Source organism: Martes martes, assembly GCF_963455335.1.
Source record: "Martes martes genome assembly, chromosome: 9".
NCBI classification, from domain to species: domain Eukaryota; kingdom Metazoa; phylum Chordata; class Mammalia; order Carnivora; family Mustelidae; genus Martes; species Martes martes.
Genome location: NC_137896.1, coordinates 73597776 through 73618803, shown reverse-complemented (window position 1 = coordinate 73618803; position 21028 = coordinate 73597776). Strand labels below are relative to the sequence as shown.

Sequence of the window (21028 nt, the reverse complement as noted above, 5' to 3'; positions counted from 1 at the left end):
TGGGAACAGGGAAATGCAAAATGAGGCGTGGCTTTGTTAGGTGTGTTGGGTGGCTTATGCTGTTTGGAGGTCAGAGATCAGAGAAAGTGGCACCACCAGCAAGCTGACAGTGAATAAAAAAATAGATTTTTCTGGCAAAGTGGTTCAACAAGGTATTTTCATAGTACTGACAGTAAGTGTCATCTTTTAAAAACAACAAATAACAACAACAACAGAACACTGTAAGGTAGGAAGGTGGCTGGACAGAGCAGGATAAAGATGAGCTTAAGTGGAAATACAGCAGGTGTGATGATTTTTTTGTATCAGCTTGACTGGTCACAGGGTGCTCTGATAAAATTTTATTTCTGTATGTATCTGAGAACGTATTTCCAGATCAGATTAGCATTTGAACTGGTGCACCCAATAAGATAGATTGCCCTCCCCAGTGTGGGTGAGCAATATCCAATTCTTTGAGAGCCTGAAGAGAGCAAAAGGCGGAGGAAGGAGGAATTCATCCTTGTTTTTCCTGGCTCGCTGAATGAGCTGGGACATCTCTTTTCCCACCCTCAGACCGAGATGCACACTACTGGCATCCCTGGTTCTCTGGCCTTTAGACTCGCACTCAGTTACACCACCAGCTTTCCAGGGGTTACAACTTACAGAGGACATTGTGGGACTTCTTAGCCTCTATAACCACATAAACCAATTCCTTATAATAAATTTTTTTTGGTAGATGTGTATGTATATGTATGTCCTATGGGTTCTGTTTCTCTAGAAAACCCTGATACAGGCAAAGCCAAGACTTTAACACTCTTGTTAAAGCTGAACCTGTCTACACAGAACAAAGTGGTTATGAACTAAACTTTTGGTCAAACTGATGAGTGGGACAATAATCGAACCACTTGCTACTTTGAGGTCTTTGCTTGTTGTGTGCAAAAGAGGAAGAGAATGTTGAAATATTTCTCAGGACTCATCTGCTACTGGGTTTGTACATTATCCCAACACTTCTTGAGGGGCTCTCAGGGGTGAGAGCCAGGAGGAATGAGTATGAAAAAAGTAGAAACTGCACATAAAGAAATCATTAGAAATGAAAGAATTTTTAAAAATATTTGTACTCCTCTCCATTCACGACAACTACTTCCCAATTCAGACAGTTTTAGAGACAAGCAAGCATCCTGCTGGTGCGGGCCTTCCTCAGTCTAATTTAGAATTTTAGAAAGCTAATGACGAAAATATGTCATACCTTATCCAATGCATACATAGCAAACACAGGCCCGTCATGAGCTTTCACTGTCTTTAGTAGTAGAATATCTTTCCAAATAAAAATATCTCCAGTAGCTGCTCCCGAGAACACTAGATCTTCCATTCGCCCATAAGAAACACACATCATTGTTTCCAATTTTCCAACACTGCCAAAAATTCCTCTTTTAGAGGTGAAGCCCCCACCTGAAGTGGACCAAGAACATATGTTATTTTTTTGAAAAACTTGACGCCTTCTATGAGCATTTGGAATGACTATCTTCAGTGAAAAACCCAGTGTGTCTACATTACATGTATATGGAAAGATGGCAGAAAACATCATAAACAAAAATATTCTAAGAGGGTTTCTCATTTACATATTCATTAATTCAGTGTTTATTGACTCCCTCCTTTGTGGTAGATACAGTGGTTGCTGCTGGGGTATAAAGACAAGAAGGAGTTTCTTCTTCAGTGAACTTAGGTTTTGTTTGGGGAGGCTGCCATTATGCATCAGTCCAACAAGACACGCATCTAACCAAGGTTCAGTGCCGGTTCCATTCCAGCCAGAGGAGGAAGGACTTGGTTCCCTGGGCGAGCTAGGAAAGTCTTCATGAATGCTGACCAGAGAGAATGCCAACAACACTAGCAGTAAGGAAAAATGTAAACATATGACCTATGTTTTGCCTTGATTTTTTGTCCTGGGAACTTCAGGGTGAAAAAGTTAATCACTGTGTAGGAAAAGATACATCACATTTGTCCCTGAGACATTCACATTTCCCTGTACTTGCTAACTGGCACTGACAAACCCAAACCTGTTCCAGAACACGAAGCACAGGCTGGCTCTCCAGACATGGTGGGTGCCACTATCTCTTCTTTAAAAGCAGAAAGCACTGGAACAGTTGCGTATTTATGTTTTGTCCTGTGTAAGATTACGTGTGCATGGTACCTAAGCTGATGGTAAGAATTAAAAATCCCAGTAATAGGTCTGGTTTATTAGTGAGGAGAATATGATGTCCTTGTATGTTTTGATATGCTTATTCACTTACCCTTATCATCAATATTATAATGCACACAGATTTACTTGGATCACCTATGGTGTATCGTGTTGGGGTTTAATTCATGTTTGAATTCAGTGATAAAAGAACCCTCAAAATACTGAAAATGTTGTTCACCCAACCAAAGTGATTATTTTATTTCCTGTTCGGTGGTCCAACATAATTACAGCTTTCAGAACAGATGATTAAATATAAAAATAATTATTTTCACAGAACATTTCCCAAAGCTTTCTAGATATTGAGAAACATGCATGCATCATATGGAGTGTTCCAAGTTTTACAACTTGGACCTTAAGCAGCCCAAAGTGAAGATGGAAGAGAATGTCTTCTAGACACATTTTGATTTTAAATTGCAGAGACTGGCTAAGTAATAGTGGTGGGCTTTTTTTCAGAGAGTTTTTTTTTTTTAAACCACATAAATGATATACCCAAACAACCGTACCTGCTTGTTGCCAGAATTTGATGTGCTTCATCCCAACTGTAACCAGTTTGTCAACATGGTGTGGGTTACATTTAACCACAAATATCTTATCTTTATGCCCTCTGTAAGAGACAAATAGAAAAAAAAATCTAGTTGTCATGAAGCTTTGATACTGAGTTTTATTAAAAGCATACATTTGGTCTAACTTTCATTAAATACTTCTAACAGGACAAGTAAATCAGAAAGTAATTTAAAATATATATAAGGTCTATATTAAAATCATGACCTTTGGCTTTTCTTTGCATATTTGAGCCCTCTCTTCTAACTCTCATACTGCTACCAAAGTCTATTCACTTATGCTTTAAAAAAGTAATGAAATATTTATAATGGATAAGACAGTCTCCATAAGATAAAATTAATGCCACTATCATAAGACTTCAGTTCTCAGGATAGAGAGGTCTTGTATAGGAAAAAGGGGAAGACACTGCCATCATATTAATGAGAACCTTCAAATGTAATATTCTTTGCTGTGGAAGGCATAACTTTAAGTTAAACAGAATTTCAGTTAAAAGTGTATTTACCAGAAATTGAAGTCTCTAACTCACATCCATGGGGACAGAAAGGATGTCATCTATTAATCCAAGGCACGTTAGGATCCTCTTCATTCAAAAATACAAGTTTATAACCCAAGATGCAGAAAGACAAATATAAAACAGAGGACCAACTACAGACCTGATGCTTTCGACCTGGTGTTCCATAGTGCCAGGGAAATTTTGCTGCAGAGTAGGTACATATTAGAACTTAAGGATTTACTGGGCTTAATGGATTTTACTGGATTTAATGGACTATTTAATGGTCTTCTCTAGTATATTAGAACCTAACTTTTGTTATGTAAATAAAAGCAACTAACAAAAAGAACATAACTGACCAACATTTCCTATGAATACACATCCTAATATCTTAAGTAAAATTCTAGCAAAGGAAATCCAGTAATACATTAAAAATACTTTGTAAATGAATGCAAGGACGGTGTATGATTATGGACTCAAATGGTACAATTCATCATATTAATGTGCATAAGAAAAATTGTATTATTTTCACAGATACTGCAAAGGTATTTGACAAAAGTCTAACACTCACTTGTGATTAAAAATACTCAACTAGCACTCATTAAAGTAGGAATTAATGGAGGCTTATCTCTTAGACACTTATATTTCCCTGCAGTCTTTGACTCTCATTGAAAAACTCAAATTCATTCAAGAACAACTATACACAGGTCAGCTCTCGAGATGTTGTGTGCCATTATCCTTTAGAAACAGAAAGTGCTGAAACAGTACCTTTTTCATGATATGTTTTTGTGTGTGTGAACTGAAAAGTCAGATTCTTACTTAATAGCATTCCCGATGGAGTCAGGAACAAGATTATCACCACTGCCATTTAACTTTGTATTGAACATATTAACAAGTGCAATTAGTTAAGTTTTTAAAAGTTAAAAACCTAAGAGCTGGAATGTAAGAGGTAAAACTATTTCTATTTGCAGATGATGTAACTATATATCTAGAAAACTCAAAAGAAAACAATGTAAAAACAATTACTAACAAGATAATTTAGTCAAGCTACAGCATACAAAATTAAGGACAGAATCAACAACATATACAACAAACAACTGAAAAATACAATGGAATAAGTGACTCTATAAACAACAACAACAACAAAATCAAGGTATAAATTCAACACCAAAACCTACTCATAGACGTTTACAGCAGTTTTACTTCTAATTGACAAAACTTGGAAGTAATCAAGATGTCCTTCCACAGGTAAGTAAGAAAAAAAAGTGGTACCTCCTGATAATAGAGTATCATTCAGTGATAAAGAGAAATGAGCTATCAAGCCATGAGAAGACATGGAGGAACCTTTGGTGGAGTCTTTAGGGTTTTCTATATATAAGATCATGCCATATGCAAATAGTGACAGTTTTACCTTTTCGTTACCAATTTGAACACCTTTTATTTCTTTTTCTCATCTGATTGCTGTAGTTACAACTTCCAGTACTATGTTGAATAAAAGTGGTGAGAATGTACATCCTTGTCTTTTTCCTGATCTTAGAGGAAAAGCTTTTAGTTTTTCACCATTCAGTATGATGTTAGCTGTGGGTTTTTCATATATGGCCTTACTCTTAGAACTAATAAATGAGTTCAGTAAAGTTGCAAGGTAAAAATTAGTACACAGAAATCTGTCGTATTTCTATATACCAATAAGTAGCAAAAAGAGAAATTAAGAAAAGTAACCCCATTTCTAATTGTACCAAAAAGAATAAGTTACCTACGATTAAACTTAATCAAGGAGGTTAAAGTCCTATACTCTTAAACCTATAAGACATTGATGAAGGAAACTAAAGATGACAAAAACAAATGGAAAGATATACCATGCTCATGGGTTAGAAGAATTAATATTGTTAAAATGTCCATAGTACCCAAAGCACTCTAAAAATTCAGAGCAATCCCTATCAAAATACCAATAGCATTTTTCACAGAACTAGAACAAATAATCCTAAAATCTACATGGAACCACAAAAGACCTTGAATAGCCAGTCAAATCTTAAGAACAAAGCAGGAGGTTATCACAATCCCAGATTTCAAGGTACATTACCAAGTTATAGTAACCGAACAGTATGGTACTGGCACAAAACAGACATATAAATTAATGGAACAGTATAGGGAGCCAAGAAATAAATGCATGCCTATATGGTCAATTAATTTACAACAAAAGAGGCAAGAATTTATAATTGGTAAAAGCCTTTTCAACAAATGGTGCTGAGGAAACTGGAGAGCTATATGTAAAGGAAGGACACAAGAGCACCTTCTTATACCACACACACAAAAAATGCAAATAGATTAAAGACCAAAATGTGGACTTGAAACCATAAAAATCATACAAGAAAACATGAGCAGCAATCTCTTAGACATTGACATCAACAACATATTTAAGGATACATCTCCTCAGGCAAGATAAACAAAAGCAAAAATAAATTACGAGGACACTAAAACGAGATTTTTCACAGCAAAGGAAACCATCAACAAAACAAAAAAGTAACCTAGTGAATGGGAGAAGATATTGGCAAATGATATGTATGTGTGTGTGTGTGTGTGTGTGTGTGTATACATATATATATATACATATATATATATGTATATGATATATGCAAAATATATAAAGAAATTATACAACTAAATGCCATAAAAAAACCCATTAAAAAATGGGTGGCAGACCTGAATAGACATTCTTCTAAAGAAGACATACAGATGGCCAACAGACACATAAAAAGATGCTCAACATCACTCATCATCAGGGAAATACAAATCAAAAGTGCAATGAGATACCACTTCACACCTGTCAGAATGACTACTATCAAAAATAAAAGAAATAACAAGTGTTGGCAGGGATGTGGAGAAAAAGGAACCCTCATGTACTGTTGGTGGGAATATAAATTGGTGCAGCCACTGTGGAAAACAGTATGGAGCTTCCTCAAAAAAATAAAAAGATAAAAAATACAGGATCCAATAATTCCATGACTGGGTATTTACCCAAAGGAAACAAAAACACTAATTCCAAAAGATCTATGCACCCCTATATTTATTTCAGCATTTCTTACAATAGCCAAGATATGGAAGCAACCCAAGTGTTCAACCATAGATGAATGGACAAGGAAGATGTGGTGTGTGTATAGACACACACACACACACACACAAATATCACTCAACCATTAAAAAGAATGAAATCATGCCTTTTGCAACAATATAGATAGACCTAGAGAGTATTATGCTAAGTGAAATAAGTCGGACAGAGAATGACAAATCCCATGAGATTTCACTGACATGTGGAATCTAAAAAACAAACGAGCAAATGAAACAAAATCAAAACAGACTCATAAGTACAGAGAACAAATTGGTGGTTGCACAGGGGATGGGGCTTGGAGAATGGCCAAAATAGCTGAATGGGATTACAACCTGACAGTTATGAAATAAATCAGTTATGGATGAAAAGTATAGGAGGGAACATAGTCAATATTTTAACAACTTTGGATGGTGATAGATAACTACACCTATCATGTTAAGCATTTCAAAATGTATATAAATGTCAAATAACTACATTATACACCTGAAACTCAGATAACATTGTAGATCCACTACACTTCACTTAAATAATAAAATAAAAATATGTTTAAGTTAGAAATGTTTAATGAAGCATATATAGGTCAAATGACACAATGTCTTAAATTTTCTTTAAAATGTTCTAGCAAATATTGCTAGAATATTAAATTTGCTAGAATATTAAAATATTCTAGCAAAAAAATGAGTAAAGAAAACAATGAGGGGGGAAAGATTTGTGCCATCTGTAGAATGAAGCAGCTGGGTGAAAGGGAGTCCACTATGCTACTTCCTCCACTTCTGTGTAACTTTGAAATTTTCCATAATAAACTGAAAGAAGAGGACAGAGCATCTCCATGCCCATTACATGGGCCCTACAGTGATAGGCAGGGAAAGGAGAAGAACTGATGTTTGACATTTCTTTCTTCATTTCTTGGAAAGTCCAAAGTGACACATGGACATTAGGGCCAAGATACATCACTGGAGGTTATCAGGAACAATTAGGACACAGAGATAAAAGTATAGATATGAAAGGAGAGAAAATGTGCTTAACACTAAGATGAGAAATAGACCAAAAAACCATAAAAGACATTAAGTGTCCAAAGATTTCTTGCTTGGAGGAAAATCCCCATGGATCCTAAATCATTAATAAAAACTTTAGAGAGAAGATGCTAGAGAAAACTGACATGAAAATTGAGAGCAGGTATAATTACATTTCCTACACAGAAAAGAGGACTGTTTTGTGTTTATCCAATGCCAAATATTTAGATAGTTGGGAAAAAAAGTTTTTGAGAGCACTTTTTAGTTTTCATCTAATTTCTTGATGAATGATTAATGTTTAATTAATGTCAACATCTACATAAAGGACATTCGTGGATACTTCTGCAATCTTTCCCTTAAACACTTGTTAAATCTGTAAGGTAGTTGCCTACAACTATGTCAGTAAGAAAAATAAAATGGAAAGAGTTACAGGTCCTACCCAGAAAGTAAGAATGTGGAAGACTGTCCTTCTGCCCTTAATAAAGGATGATTCCTCATGCCAGAGTCATAAGTAATTCACCCCATAGGGCCGCACTGTAAATTCTATCAACATGTACAGTGGAAGAGGGAAGGAATGTCCCTCTTTCAGAAGTCCAGGGCAGCTTCACAAAGGTAAGTTAGTTCCCAAATGTTCTATTCAGAACCTTCGTTTGCTTAGAGGCCCAGGCCTGTCTGTGATTTGCACTCTCTTTTTTTGGAGAGGTAGCCCACAACTTGGAAGAGTGAAGGAATGACTGAATTATACCCCATCTTCAAAAAAGATTTGAAATAGCTTATAATACACCAAAAACTATAAGATACCTGTGAATAAACCTAACCTAAGAAGTAAATGATATGTACTCTAGAAATGAATACTGATGAAAAAAATTGAGGAAGACACACAAAAAATGGAAAAACATTCCATGCTAATGGATTGGAAGGACAAATATTATTAAAATATGGCTATAGTACGCAAAGCAACTACACATTTAATGCCATCCCTATCAAAATACCACTGGCATTTTTTTTTTTTTTTGCAGAGCTAGAACAAATAATCCTAAAATTTGTATGGAACCACAAAAGACCCAAGTAGCCAAAGCAACCCTGATAAAGAAAAGGAAAGCTGGAGGCATCACAATTCAGACCTCAAGCCATATTACAAAGCTGTAGTGATCAAGACAATATGCTACTGGCACAAAAACAACCACAGATTAATAGGACAGAATAGAGAACCCAGAAATGGACCCACAACTATATGGTCTTTTTTCTTTTTTTTTTGCGAACATGGGGGAGGGGCAGAGGGGTTGGGAGAAAGAGAATCCCAAGCAGACTTCACGCTTGGTGTGGAGTCTGACACGGCATTTGAACTCATGACCCTGAGATCACGACCTGAGCCAAAATCAAGAGTCAGATGCTTAACTGACTGAGCCACCCAGGCACCCCATGTTCAACTAATCTTCAACAAAGCAGCAAAGAATATCGAATGGAAAAAAGACAGTCTCTTCAACATGACATATTGGGGAAACTGGACAGCAACATGCAGAACAATGAAACTGGACCACTTTCTTACACCATACACAAAAATAAATTCAAAATGGATGAAAGACCTAAATGTGAAACAGGAAACAATCAAGATCCTAGAGGAAAACACAGGCAGCAACCTCTGGGACCTTGGCCGTAGCAGCTTCTTACTAGGTATGATCACCTGAGGCAAGGGAAACAAAAGCAAAAATGAACTACAGGGACTTCATCAAGATAAAAAGCTTCTGCACAGTGAAGGAAACAATCAACAAAACTAAAAGGCAACCTACAGAATGGAAGAAGATGTTTGCAAATGACATATGTGTTAAAAGTTTAGTATCCCAAATCTATGAAGAACTTCTCAAACTCAACATCCAAAAACCAAATAATCCAGTTAGGAAATAGACAGAAGATATGAATAGTTATTTTTTGAAAGACATCTACAGACTAACAGACTGTGGCTAATAGACGCATGAAAAGACACTCAACACCACTCAGCATCAGGGAAATACAAATCAAAACCCTGAAGAGATACCACTCACACCTGTCATGATACCTAAAATTAACATCACAGGAAACAACATGTGTTCGTGAGGATGTGGAGGAAGGGGAACCCTCTTACACTGTTGGTGGGAATGCAAACTGGTGTGGCCACTCAGGGAAATAGTATGGAGATTCCTTGAAAAGGTAAAAATAGAACTACCTTATAATCCAGCAACTGTGCTACTAGGTATTTACCCCAAGGCTACAAAAATACAGATTCAAAGGGACATGTGCACCCCAATGTTTATAACAGCATTACCAACAATAGCCAAACTACGGAAAGAGCTCAAATGTCCACTGACTCCTGATTGGATAGTGGTGTGTGTGTGTGTATACATACACACACACATACATACATACATGGTGGAATATTACTCAGCCATTAAAAAGAATGAACTTTGGGGGAGGAGTCAAGATGGCGGAGAAGTAGCAGGCTGAGACAACATCGGGTAGCAGGAGATCAGCTAGATAGCTTATCTAACCATTGTGAACACCTACAAATCCAACGGGAAATCGAAGAGAAGAAGAGCAACAATTCTAGAAACAGAAAATCGACCACTTTCTGAAAGGCAGGACCTGTGGAGAAGTGAATCCAAAGCGACAGGAAGACAGACCACGGTGGGAGGGGCCGGCTCTGGGCAAGCAGTGGAGCAACGGAGCACTAAATCGGGACTTCTAAAAGTCTGCTCCACGGAGGGACATCGCTCCAGAGGCTAAACCAGGGGGAAGCTCACGTGGGGTCAGCGTAACCCCAGGTCCCGCGGGGTCACAGAAGGACTGGGGGTGTCTGAGTGCTGCAGAGCTCGCAGGTATTAGAGCGGGGAAGCCAGCTACAGCGACAAAGCTGAGGAGTGAGCTCTCAGCCCAGGGTTACCTTGAGCTGGTCGCAGGCTGGGTGGGCTCGGAGCATGGCCGGAGGCCACGGAGACGGAAGCGACCGGGCGCTTTTCTCCAAGTGCCAGCAATTGACCGCTTTCCTCCAGGTGCGACCAGAGGCCAGGGAGGCAGGGGCGGTTGGGCGCTTTTCTCTGAGGGCGCACTGAGGAGCGGGACCCTGAGCTCTCGGCAACTCCGGGCCGGAGATTGGGAGGCCGCCATCTTCATTCCGGTCCTCCGGAACTCTACGGAAAGCGCTCAGGGAACAAAAGCTCCCGAAAGCAAACCCGAGTGGATTACTTAGCCCGGCCCCTGGCAAGGGCAGTGCAATTCTACCTGCAGCAAAGACACTTGAGAATCAATACAACAGGCCCCTCCCCCAGAAGATCAACAAGAAACCCAGCCAAGACCAACTTCACTCACCAAGAATAGCAGAATTCCAGAGGAGGAGAAAGCAAATCTTATCTGGACAAAATGACAAGGTGGAAAAACTCACCACAAAAAAAAGAACAAGAGGCAGTACCAAAGGCTGGGGACCTAATCAATGCGGACATTGGTAATATGACAGATCTAGAGTTCAGAATGATGATTCTCAAGGTTCTAGCCCGGCTTGAAAAAGGCATAGAAGATATTAGAGAAACCCTCTCCGGAGAGATAAAAGCCCTTTCTGGAGAAATAAAAGAACTAAAATCTAACCAAGTTGAAATCAAAAAAGCTATTAATGAGGTGCAATCAAAAATGGAAGCTCTTACTGCTAGGATAAATGAGGCAGAAGAAAGAATTAGTGACATTGAAGACCAAATGACAGAGAATAAAGAAACTGAGCAAAAGAGAGACAAACAAATACTGGACCATGAGGAGAGAATTCGAGAGATAAGCGACACCATAAGATGACACAACATTAGAATAATTGGGATTCCAGAAGAAGAAGAAAGAGAGAGGAGAGCAGAAGGTATATTGGAGACAATTATTGGAGAGAATTTCCCTACTATGGCAAAGGGAACAAACATCAAAATCCAGGAGATGCTAAGAACGCTCCTCAAAATCAATAAAAATAGGTCCACACCTCGTCACCTGATAGTAAAATTTACAAGTCTTAGCGACAAAGAGAAAATCCTGAAAGCAGCCCGGGAAAAGAAGTCTATAACATACAAGGGTAAAAACATTAGATTGGCAGCAGACCTATCCACAGAGACCTGGCAGACCAGAAAGAACTGGCATGATATATTCAGAGCACTAAATGAGAAAAACATGCAGCCAAGAATACTATATCCGGCTAGGCTATCATTGAAAATAGAAGGAGAGATAAAAAGCTTCCAGGACAAACAAAAGCTGAAAGAATTTGAAAACACCAAACCAGCTCTACAGGAAATATTGAAAGGGGTTCTCTAAGCAAAGAGAGACCCTAAAAGTAGTAGATCAGAAAGAAACAGAGACAATATACAGTAACAGTCACCTTACAGGCAATACAATGGCACTAAATTCATATCTCTCAATAGTTACCCTGAATGTTAATGGGCTAAATGCCCCCAATCAAAAGACACAGGGTATCAGAATGGATAAAAAAACAAAACTTATCAATATGCTGCCTACAAGAAACTCATTTTAGACTCGAAGACACCTCCAGATTTAAAGTGAGGGGGTGAAAAACAATGTACCATGCTAATGGACATCAGAAGAAAGCTGGGGTGGCAATCCTTACATCAGATCAATTAGATTTTAAGCCAAAGACTATAATAAGAGATGACAAAGGACACTATATCATACTCAAAGGGTCTGTCCAACAAGAAGACCTAACAATCTTAAATATCTATGCCCCTAACATGGGAGCAGCCAACTATATAAAACAATTAATAACAAAATCAAAGAAATACATCGACAGTAATACAATAATAGCAGGGGACTTTAACACTCCCCTCACTGAAATGGACAGATCATCTAAGCAAAAGATTAACAAGGAAATAAAGGCCTTAAATGACACATTGGACCAGATGGACATTACAGATATATTCAGAACATTCCATCCCAAAGCAACAGAATATACATTCTTCTCTAGTGCACATGGAACATTCTCCAGAATAGACCACATCCTGGATCATAAATCAGGTCTCAACCGGTATCAAAATATTGGGATCATTCCCTGCATATTTACAGACCACAATGCTCTGAAGCTAGAACTCAATTACAAGAGGAAATTTGGCAAGAATGCAAATACATGGAGACTAAACAGCATCCTTCTAAAAAATGAATGGGTCAACCAGGAAATTAAAGAAGAATTGAAAAAAATCATGGAAACAAATGATAATGAAAACACAATGGTTCAAAATCTGTGGGACACAACAAAGGCAGTCCTGAGAGGAAAATATATAGCAGTGCAAGCCTTTCTCAAGAAACAAGAAAGGTCTCAAATACACAACCTAACCCTACACCTAAAGGAGCTGGAGAAAGAACAACAAAGAAAGCCTAAACCCAGCAGGAGAAGAGAAATCATAAAGATCAGAGCAGAAATCAATGAAATAGAAACTAAAAAAACAATAGAACAAATCAACAAAACTAGGAGCTGGTTCTTTGAAAGAATTAATAAGATTGACGAACCCCTGGCCAGACTTATCAAAAAGAAAAGAGAAAGGACCCAAATAAATAAAATCATGATGAAAGAGGAGAGATCACAACCAATACCAAAGAAATACAAACAATTATAAGAACATACTATGAGCAACTCTACGCCCACAAATTTGACAATCTGGAAGAAATGGATACATTTCTAGAGACATATGAACTACCACAACTGAACCAGGAAGAAATAGATAACCTGAACAGACCCATAACTAGTAAGGAGATTGAAACAGTCATCAAAAATCTCCAAACAAACAAAAGTCCAGGACCAGACGGCTTCCCAGGGGAATTCTACCAAACATTTAAAGAAGAATTAATTCCTATTCTCCTGAAACTGTTCCAAAAAATAGAAATGGAAGGAAAACTTCCAAACTCATTCCTATGAGGCCAGCATCACCTTGATCCCAAAACCAGACAAGGATCCCACCAAAAAAGAGAATTACAGACCCATATCCTTGATGAACACAGATGCAAAAATTCTCACCAAAATACTGGCCAATAGGATCCAACAGTACATTAAAAGGATTATTCACCACGACCAAGTGGGATTTATTCCAGGGCTGCAAGGTTGGTTCAACATCCACAAATCCATCAATGTGATACAATACATTAATAAAAGAAAGAATAAGAACCATATGATACATCAATAGATGCTGAAAAAGCATTTGACAAAGTGCAGCATCCCTTCCTGATTAAAACTCTTCAAAGTGTAGGGATAGAGGGCACATACCTCAATATTATCAAAGCCATCTATGAAAAACCCACTGCAAATATCATTCTCAATGGAGAAAAACTGAAAGCTTTTCTGCTAAGGTCAGGAACACAGCAAGGATGTCCGTTATCACCACTGCTGTTCAACATAGTACTAGAAGACCTAGCCTTAGCAATCAGACAACAAAAAGAAATTAAAGGCATCCAAATTGGCAAAGAAGAAGTCAAACTATCACTCTTTGCAGATGATATGATACTATATGTGGAAAACCCAAAAGGCTCCACTCCAAAACTGCTAGAACTTATACAGGAATTCAGTAAAGTGTCAGGATATAAAGTCAATGCACAGAAATCAGTCGCATTTCTTTACACTAACAACAAGACAGAAGAAAGAGAAATTGAGGAGTCAGTCCCATTTACAATCGCACCCAAAACCATAAGATACCTAGGAATAAATCTAACCAAAGAGGCAAAGAATCTGTACTCAGAAAACTATAAAGTACTCATGAAAGAAATTGAGGAAGACACAAAGAAATGGAAAAATATTCCATGCTCATGGATTGGAAGAACAAATATTGTGAAAATGTCTATTCTACCTGAAGCAATCTACACATTTAATGCAATCCCTATCGAAATCCCATCCATTTTTTTTTAAAGAAATAGAACAAATAATCCTAAAATTTATATGGAACCAGAAAAGACCTCGAATAGCCAAAGGAATATTGAAAAAGAAAGCCAAATTCGGTGGCATCACAATTCCGGACTTCAAGCTCTATTACAAAGCTGTCATCATCAAGACAGTATGGTACTGGCACAAAAACAGACATATAGACCAATGGAACAGAATAGAGAGCCCAGAAATAGACCCTCAACTCTATGGTCAACTAATCTTTGACAAAGCAGGAAAGAATGTCCAATGGAAAAAAGACAGCCTCTTCAACAAATGGTGCTGGGAAAATTGGACAGCCACATGCAGAAAAATGAAATTGGACTATTTCCTCACACCACACACGAAAATAGACTCAAAATGGATGAAGGACCTCAATGTGAGAAAGGAATCTATCAAAATCCTTGAGGAGAATGCAGGCAGCAACCTCTTTGACCTCAACAGCAGCAACTTCTTCCTAGGAACATCGCCAAAGGCAACAGAAGCAAGGGCAAAAATGAACTATTGGGATTTCATCAAGATTTCATCAAGATCAAAAGCTTTTGCACAGCAAAGGAAACAGTTAACAAAACCAAAAGACAACTGACAGAATGGGAGAAGATATTTGCAAACGACATATCAGATAAAGGGCTAGTATCCAAAATCTATCAAGAGCTTAGCAAACTCAACACCCAAAGAACAAATAATCCAATCAAGAAATGGGCAGAGGACATGAACAGACATTTCTGCAAAGAAGACATCCGGATGGCCAACAGACACATGAAAAAATGCTCCACATCACTCGGCATCAGGGAAATACAAATCAAAACCACAATGAGATACCACCTCACACCAGTCAGAATGGCTAAAATTAACAAGTCAAGAAATGACAGATGCTGGCGAGGATGCGGAGAGAGGGGAACCCTCTTACACTGTTGGTGGGAATGCAAGCTGGTGCAACCACTCTGGAAAACAGTGTGGAGGTTCCTCAAAAAACTGAAAATAGAGCTACCCTATGACCCAGTGATTGCACTACTGGGTATATATCCTAAAGATACAAACGTGGTGCTCCGAAGGGCCACGTGCACCCGAATGTTTATAGCAGCAATGTCCACAATAGCCAAACTATGGAAAGAACCTAGATGTCCATCAACAGATGAATGGATAAAGATGTGGTATATATACACAATGGAATACTATGCAGCCATCAAAAGAAATGAAATCTTGCCATTTGCAACAACGTGGATGGAACTAGAGGGTATTATGCTTAGCGAAATAAGTCAATTGGAGAAAGACAACTATCATATGATCTCCCTGATATGAGGAAGTGGAGATGCAATGTGGGGGGGCTGGGCAGAGGTAGGAAAAGAAAAAATGAAGGAAGATAGGATTGGGAGGGAGACAAACCATAAAAGACTCAATCTCAAAAAAACAGACTGAGGGTTGCTGGGGGGAGGGGGAACGGGAGAGAGTGGTGGGGATATGGACATTGGGGAGGGTATGTGCTATGATGAGTGCTGTGAAATGTGTAAACCTGGCGATTCACAGATCTGTACCCCTGGGGATAAAAATACATTATATGTTTATTAAAATAAACAAATTAATTTTAAAAAAAAGGAATGAACTTTGCCACTTGCAACAATGTGGATGGAACTAGAGTATATTATTCTAAGTGAAATAAGCCAGAGAAAGACAAATACCATATGATTTCACTCATATGTGGAATTTAAGGAACAAAACAGATGAACACACAGAAGGGGGAAAAAGAGAGAGATAGAGATTGAGGGAAACACACCATAAGATACTCAACTATAGGGAACAAACTGCAGGTTGACGGAGAGAAGGGGTTAGGGGGATGGGATAAATGAGTGATAGGCATTAAGGAAGGCACTTGTGATGAGCTCTGGGTGTTGTATGTAAGTGGTGAACCACTGAATTCTACTCCTGAAACCAATACTACACTATATAGTAACTAACTAGAAACCAAATAAAAATTTGAAAAAAAAAATAAAAAAGGACAACATATGCTTATAAAAAAATAAATAAAAGAGCCTACAATACAGAATAGTAACACAGAACAAGCCAGGTAATAGTAAGAGTAGAGTGAGAGGGCATACTGGCAAATGACAAAAAGAAGCCAGTTGCAGAGCCATATGTGAAATATCTCACATATGAATAAAAATGGATAAGCTTACTAGAACAATATATACTAAAGAACATATGCTAAAATGTTGGCTCTGTCATGGGTAGTAGAATAATGGATGATTTTCATTTCCCTGTTGGCGCTTTTTTGTGCTAACTTTTCTATATTGATCATGCATTATTTTGAAAACAGAGAAAAGAGTAATACATGTGATTTTAAAAGAGATACTCATTTTTAAAAATGCAAGCGAGAAAAGAAAGGTGCCAATTTGGTCTGCAGGAGACTTGATCCCATTCCCTAAATGCATGTCCAGGTGGGGACCTATAATAAACCGAGCAACAGGGCTCACATGGAAACACACACTCTGCAGGTCTGTGTACCTGCTCTTCCCGGGCCCATGTTTTGTCCCTGAGTTTTCTAGGAGCGCAATTATGTCACACTGACAGTGTAAGTATTCTTGTTAGGCACCTTGACTACTGTACCTTTTGCCTCCTATTCGCGCTTCTGAGATGAAGCCTGTCAAGAATAATTAGTCACTGTCCCCCACAGTCCTGCTACTGGTGTATTAGATTTGAAATGCAAATAAAGGGACATAGAGGCACCTGATTATCTCCTTATTCTTCTCTGACTGACACTGATATTAGGCGATTTAACTCCTGTCCATAGGAGATTGGCTTTGGTTATTAAATGGGTTACTCGTCTATAACACTAAAATCCGAACAACCTTCAAAAGGAAAAAAAAAAAAAGACTGAAAAAATTCATTTGTACTGGAGGTGATTGAAATCTTTCATGAAAATTAGCAAAGAGATGAAAGAACTGTTCAGAGATTGGGATTAAGTCTCAGAGCAATCTTGTAGTAAGAGCGCCACGTGCCAATCCCGGATTCTAGTTTCTCTGAGCTGAGAACAAAGGAGCTTCCGTGCAGCATTTTCACAAGTGCAGGCGGCACCCCTTTGCCCTGTCAGCTGGTGACCAGCCATGGCTCCTGCCTTGCCCGTCCCTCCAGGGGCAGCTCTCACATCCTGGGGTTGGGGGTGGGGGGAGGCTGCCAGAAGCAGGTTTGCGGCTAAGCCGGGCTCGTGCCCGCCACTGGCATGACTGAGACACACAAGTACGAAGTGAGGGGTGTCACTGCTCTCAGGAGCTATGAAGACTCCTTGAAGCCTTACTGGCTTTAAGTAAAGTGTCTTCAGTAAAGTAAAAGTAACTTCAGTAAAGTGTCACCTGTTTTTCTTTGTCACTTTGTCACTTCTTTCATCGCCCAGTTTTGGTCTGTGTCTGTGTGTGTGCATGTTGTTGCTGTTGTTGTTTTTTAAAGTAATCTCCACACCCAGCGTGGGGCTCAAATTCACAACCCCAAGATCCAGAGTCACACTCTCTCCTGACTGAGCCAGCCAGGCAGTTTTTAATGCCCCAGTTTTTAAGGTTTCTATCTGCCGAAGCATATAACTGAAGGCAACAGAGTTTTTATTTATTTATGTATATTTGTATTTACTTATATTATTATATAAAATTATATAAATATTATGTAAACAGGTACTTTAGTATTTACCTATTTATTATTTTAATAATAAATTATTTTAAAACCTCGTTGTCTTCAAAGAACTTTAGCAATCCGTGACATTCCTTCTTGGAAAGAGCACTGGTTAATGTTACAATTGCAAAAATATTCTTGGAGGGCAATTTTGCAGGTGTCCTGTTTGGGGAATGTGACATAAGGCTTGGGAGCAATTCCAAAAATAAAGTGTGCTACTAACATAATGGTGTTAAGTCATTTTGTGTTAATTAAATAGAAGTAATACTACCCAGCATATAAAATATATACCCTTAAAATTTTAATATTTATTTCTTCCATTTCTATGAATGTTCCTGGCATACAACAGCTGCGCCACAGAAGGTTGCAGAGGGTTTTCTAGCAGGAAAATTGCTTTTCTGTTGCTTTAGAAATGCAGACATGGGCTTTGCCTAAAATAATCTGTGTTTCAATTGGTATGTTATCAGAAATATTAAACTAAAATTCAGTGTATTAGTCTAAAGGGAAAGCAGAGTTCTAATGAGGAGCTGAATCTGAGTAGTAGTAGGGAATGATAAAACAGCGTGGTATACTAGAAAGGGAGACCAAGAAAGCCCACTTGGGCAGGCAGATTTATGAGTTGTTATTTGCTGCCAAGAATTTCATCTCAATAGCACTTACTTATCAGAAAATCTTCTGTCTTTCTCCTAAGATGGTCAGTTCTCAGGGCTCCATCTGCTCCTGCTCTGAGTCCCCAGCAACGGACAGATCTTCATTTACTTAATCAAATTGCCAAAAAACAAAACAAAACAAAACAAAACACAAAACCCTGTCTTCCTATGTAATACTGTGAAGGGAAATGTTAATTTACAAAGTGAATAGTGGGGTTCAAAGCCATTAACTTAAAAATGACTTTATACCACGAGACAGAAACGATGTTGGTACATGTGGAGAAGAGCTAGTGGAGAGGTAAGCTCATAACCCGTCTTGAGCAGCAAATTGTATCACTGGGCCTGGGCTGCCAACTATGTTGACCTCTGACCACAGCCGGGCAAACAGCTAAGCCCAGTGTAAGTAGGAGTAGAAAGCAGTGTTCAGACCTCGGGCTGATTCAGCAGGGAGGGAGGGTGGGGTCAGGGAGGACAGGTGGTCTATAAACAGCAGTCGGTGTGGGAAAGTCTATTTATAAGATGGGGAGATTAGGGAAACAATTTGCCTGCTTTGAAAGCGAGAGGCAGATGCACACGATGGGGACTCCTTTCCAGCATGACACAGCCTCATGACAAATGGTACTTTTGACTGGAGTGACATTGACACTCCTCTGCCAGAGGCAAGACGGTTGAAAAACAAGGGGTGAGGCCAAAGTCTGAGAATAGCTGCTTTTCTACTGCTGGAGAAAGCTTTGATAAAGACAATGTGTATATTACTAAAAGCAAAGTGATGAGTAACTTTCTGGAAAGGGTTTCAGAGTTTTCCAGTTCCCTGAAACAAACATTAACTGCTCTAAGTCAGGTCTGTCACCATGAAATATTGTAGCATGTTTTCACTTCAGTGTTAAGCTTTCCATGTGAATTCCATCTGAGTTTGAAGATGAAATCTGACCAGAAAATGGAAACTATTGACCTTTACTGAAATGAGTGAATCAGCAGGATGCCGCATGACCTCGGCACCGCCTTACCTTGTGGTGGCTATCTTTTCTCCCTTTTTCCAGTCCCAAAACACAATACTGTGAAAATCGTCTAAACCAACCGACACCAGACATTTTCCATCAGCTGTATGAAAACAACACAAATGGCAAATGACTCATTTCTTCAATGAAAAACCAAAACATTTCATATACTGTAAAGATAAATATGAAATGGGTCTTAAGAGTATTATTTAAGCTACAATATGTTAGAAGTATGATATATTAGCCGGACCTCACGGAATGGATGCCTAACTAGTAACAGTTGAGCTTCCTAACCCATCATAACTGGTTGATGAATTAAATCACTGATCTAACACTCCAGTCTGAGACACAGAGCTGGGGGAGGCCTCTCAGGTACATCACAAAAACCTTTTCTGTTTTATGACAAACAAAGCTCATGACATTTTCTCAAAGAGCCAATTGGCTTTATGATTCAGTGTATTTTCAGCTTTAAAAAACCAGATTCTATTTAAAACTCCAAGATAAGAGCATTATAGAAACTAAATTTCATTTCAAAAATTCTTTCAAAAGATATTATAATTAAAAAATCTTAATCTCTTAGATTCCCTGTTTCAAATGTACTATGCTTATTATAGGACACTTAGAAAATATAGATAGAGGAAATTGAAAACTCATCCCAATTTTTAGGCCTACCTTTGGCATATATCCTGTCAGTTTCTCTACATGCTTTTAAAAAACAAAACCAGGATGATAATGAATATACTATTACCTAATCTTTTTTCATTTGTTGTATGATGAACATTTGCCTCTAGTATTAAATATTATTTATAATATCATCAATGATGACTATAACACAGACACTTGGGTTGTTTTAAAAAAAACTTAAAATATTTTGTCTATATAATTAAATTGAAAATCAAAAATAGTTTATATGCTTTTTCCCTTCGAGACCAAAGAGGCCATAGAGTTAGCAAGTCTTCCCCTTGCTTCCTCCTCACAAGCCAGACTCACAGGAGGAGTGTCTGGGCTCAGCGACGCCACCTTAGCTCCCTGCTGACTGGGAGATGGGAGATGGGTGATTAGATTCACTATCAGTTTAGCAGGTGTCTTCTGGATTGACAGAGGACCCACAATATGGGGGCAAAGAAACACAAGTATCTAATATGCTGTTTTTCCCCAGTCCACCCAGGGTCATAACTGGTATTTCCAAAGGCAGGTCTGGGGAAGATGTCCCATTAGAGCGGCCAGGTAACATAAAGGAGGCCTAGTTAAACTGGAATTTCAGATAAGTTGTGAATAATTTCTTAGTATATGTAGGTCCCATGCATTATTTAAATTATGTATTTACATGTGCATTGCATGGAACATACTTGTACTAAAAAATTATTTGGCCTTCTGTATTTCCATTGGCTAAATCTGGCAACCCTCCCCATCTGCTAACCAGTGCCC

The 21028-nt window shown here is 38.3% G+C and overlaps 1 protein-coding gene across 4 annotated transcripts in view; it reads right to left on the bottom strand.

The window, feature by feature from the left end:
• The window catches only part of EML6 (EMAP like 6), a gene marked incomplete at its 5' end in the record, with an annotated part of 278105 nt that overhangs the window by 72650 nt on the left and 184427 nt on the right, over window positions 1–21028 (bottom strand). For all 4 annotated transcript variants that reach the window (XM_080812628.1, XM_080812625.1, XM_080812626.1 and 1 more), the window contains 3 exons: window positions 1223–1425; window positions 2716–2816; window positions 19610–19703. In XM_080812628.1, the coding sequence (XP_080668754.1) occupies window positions 1223–1425; window positions 2716–2816; window positions 19610–19703 (398 nt within the window). The remainder of the gene's footprint in view (window positions 1–1222; window positions 1426–2715; window positions 2817–19609; window positions 19704–21028) is intronic.